We start from the raw sequence: 1,721 nt of genomic DNA, 5'->3' as shown, positions 1-1,721 counted from the left end.
TTTTTTTTTCCACATTCTGTCTCTCACAGTTGAAGTGTACCTCTGGTGCAAATTGCTGACCTCTGTCATCATTTTAAGTGGGGGAACTTGCACAATTGGTGGCTGACTAAATACTTTTTTGCCCCACTGTATGTTAAGGACCAAAAAGCTATTCAGAAAGTGATCCGTACAGCAGAACGCTGCTGCAGGGCTGGCCTCCCCTCCCTACAGAACATTTACACCAGGAGATGCTGGACTAGAGCAGCTCAGATACTGAAGGACCTGTCCCATCCCAGCAATACACTGTTCCAACTTCTGCAATCATCTGAGCCCTGAGTCTCAGGCCATCCCCCCCCATTCACAACGGCACAAGACACTTTAACACACCATTTAGAAAATGTACATTCTCAGATTTGAATGTAAATTTCCAGATTGTTTTATTTTATTTATATAATATATATAACTCACTCACTTATTGCATATAATGTCATCTTTGTATATATTCACTCCCAGTATATAATGTTCTCTCTCTCTTGTTTTTTTGCACAGTCGAGCGTATCATGTTACATTTCACTGCGTGTTGTACTTCTATAACTATGCAGGTGACAAATAAACAATCTTGAAATGCACTGGTTCTTATACAGCTCTTCTACACTCTGTGCATTCAGAGCACTTTATACAACATGCCACAACTTTAACACTCTGATGGTTGCATCAGAGAGAACTTTGGGTTTAGTATCTTGTCCAGTACATTTACCAGCCAAGGTTTGATCCACCAACCTTCTGATTAGTAACTGACCTGCTCCCCTCCTGAGCTACAGGCACCCCCAAATGGACTGAAATCATGGAACCAAAAATCTGATTCATATTGGACACAATGACAATCCACTGGTCTACAAAGTGCAGCATAGAGGTGACCGAAAAAAAAAAACACATGTAAAAGTAGTAGTACAGACCATAAACACAGAGTCCAGGTGTGTTTGACGCTGCTGTGCAGACTGACCAGTGGAAACCTCTGCTCTCTCCTGGTCCACTCTGTGGAGGAGTAGTGTATAATTAGGTCATGTTATGTCTGTCCACACACAGACGCAAGGTCCATGAAGTGATTTTTTGATGGGTTCAGTGAATACGATGACTCCCTGCAATGGTGAAGCTTTGCTAGTCCTGGTGATCTCACTGAAAATTAAAAACTCAGTTTTCAGATGTCTGTAGCTTTCCGCTCAGTTTTTTTTAGTCCCAACAGCTCTTACCATCTCGTGCATTAAGCTTTCCCTCCATGCTTAGATGCCCTGGAGCAAGGTACTCTCTTTGCACCAGTGACTGGTTTGAAGTGACAACTTTCTGACTTTTTAGCCTCCAGGGGTCCAGAGTCGACTGCGGATTGAAACTCAGACTCTGGGGAGGCCCTGGAGAGAGTTACTGTCTCTAAACGGGCCAGCTTTTGAGGAACGATTACATTATTTATGGGTTTGTCTCTCTACTTACAATGGACGAATGAAAAACAATTCCCTTTGGATAGAATTGATTTAGCTTGTCGTACTGGAGGAGCAGGTGACACAGGTCACCGGGCTAGTGGCTGCTGAAATAGAGGCTGAACTAAGGGCAACTGAAGTAAAGGTTGAAATGACAACTGTGGTGGAGTTGGAGACTGAGCTTGAGGCCGGGCGGCTAACTGAGCTTGAGGCCGGGCGGCTAACTGAGCTTGAGGCCGGGCGGCTAACTGAGCTTGAGGCCGGGCGGCT

At 44.5% G+C, this 1,721-nt stretch overlaps 1 protein-coding gene across 1 annotated transcript in view; it reads right to left on the bottom strand.

The window, feature by feature from the left end:
* LOC106456437 (protein NLRC3-like) overlaps nucleotides 1-1,721 on the bottom strand; it is a gene marked incomplete at its 3' end in the record, with an annotated part of 14,254 nt that overhangs the window by 2,755 nt on the left and 9,778 nt on the right. Inside the window, exon 4 of the mRNA XM_013914725.1 lies at nucleotides 936-1,014. Within this exon, the coding sequence (XP_013770179.1) occupies nucleotides 936-938 (3 nt within the window). The remainder of the gene's footprint in view (nucleotides 1-935; nucleotides 1,015-1,721) is intronic.

The sequence above is a fragment of the Pundamilia nyererei genome, unplaced genomic scaffold (assembly GCF_000239375.1).
Source record: "Pundamilia nyererei isolate P.nyererei 1_Seehausen unplaced genomic scaffold, PunNye1.0 scaffold00220, whole genome shotgun sequence".
Lineage (NCBI taxonomy): Eukaryota > Metazoa > Chordata > Actinopteri > Cichliformes > Cichlidae > Pundamilia > Pundamilia nyererei.
The sequence above is the reverse complement of the archived record's forward strand: the minus strand, read 5'-3'. Positions and strand labels throughout refer to the sequence as shown.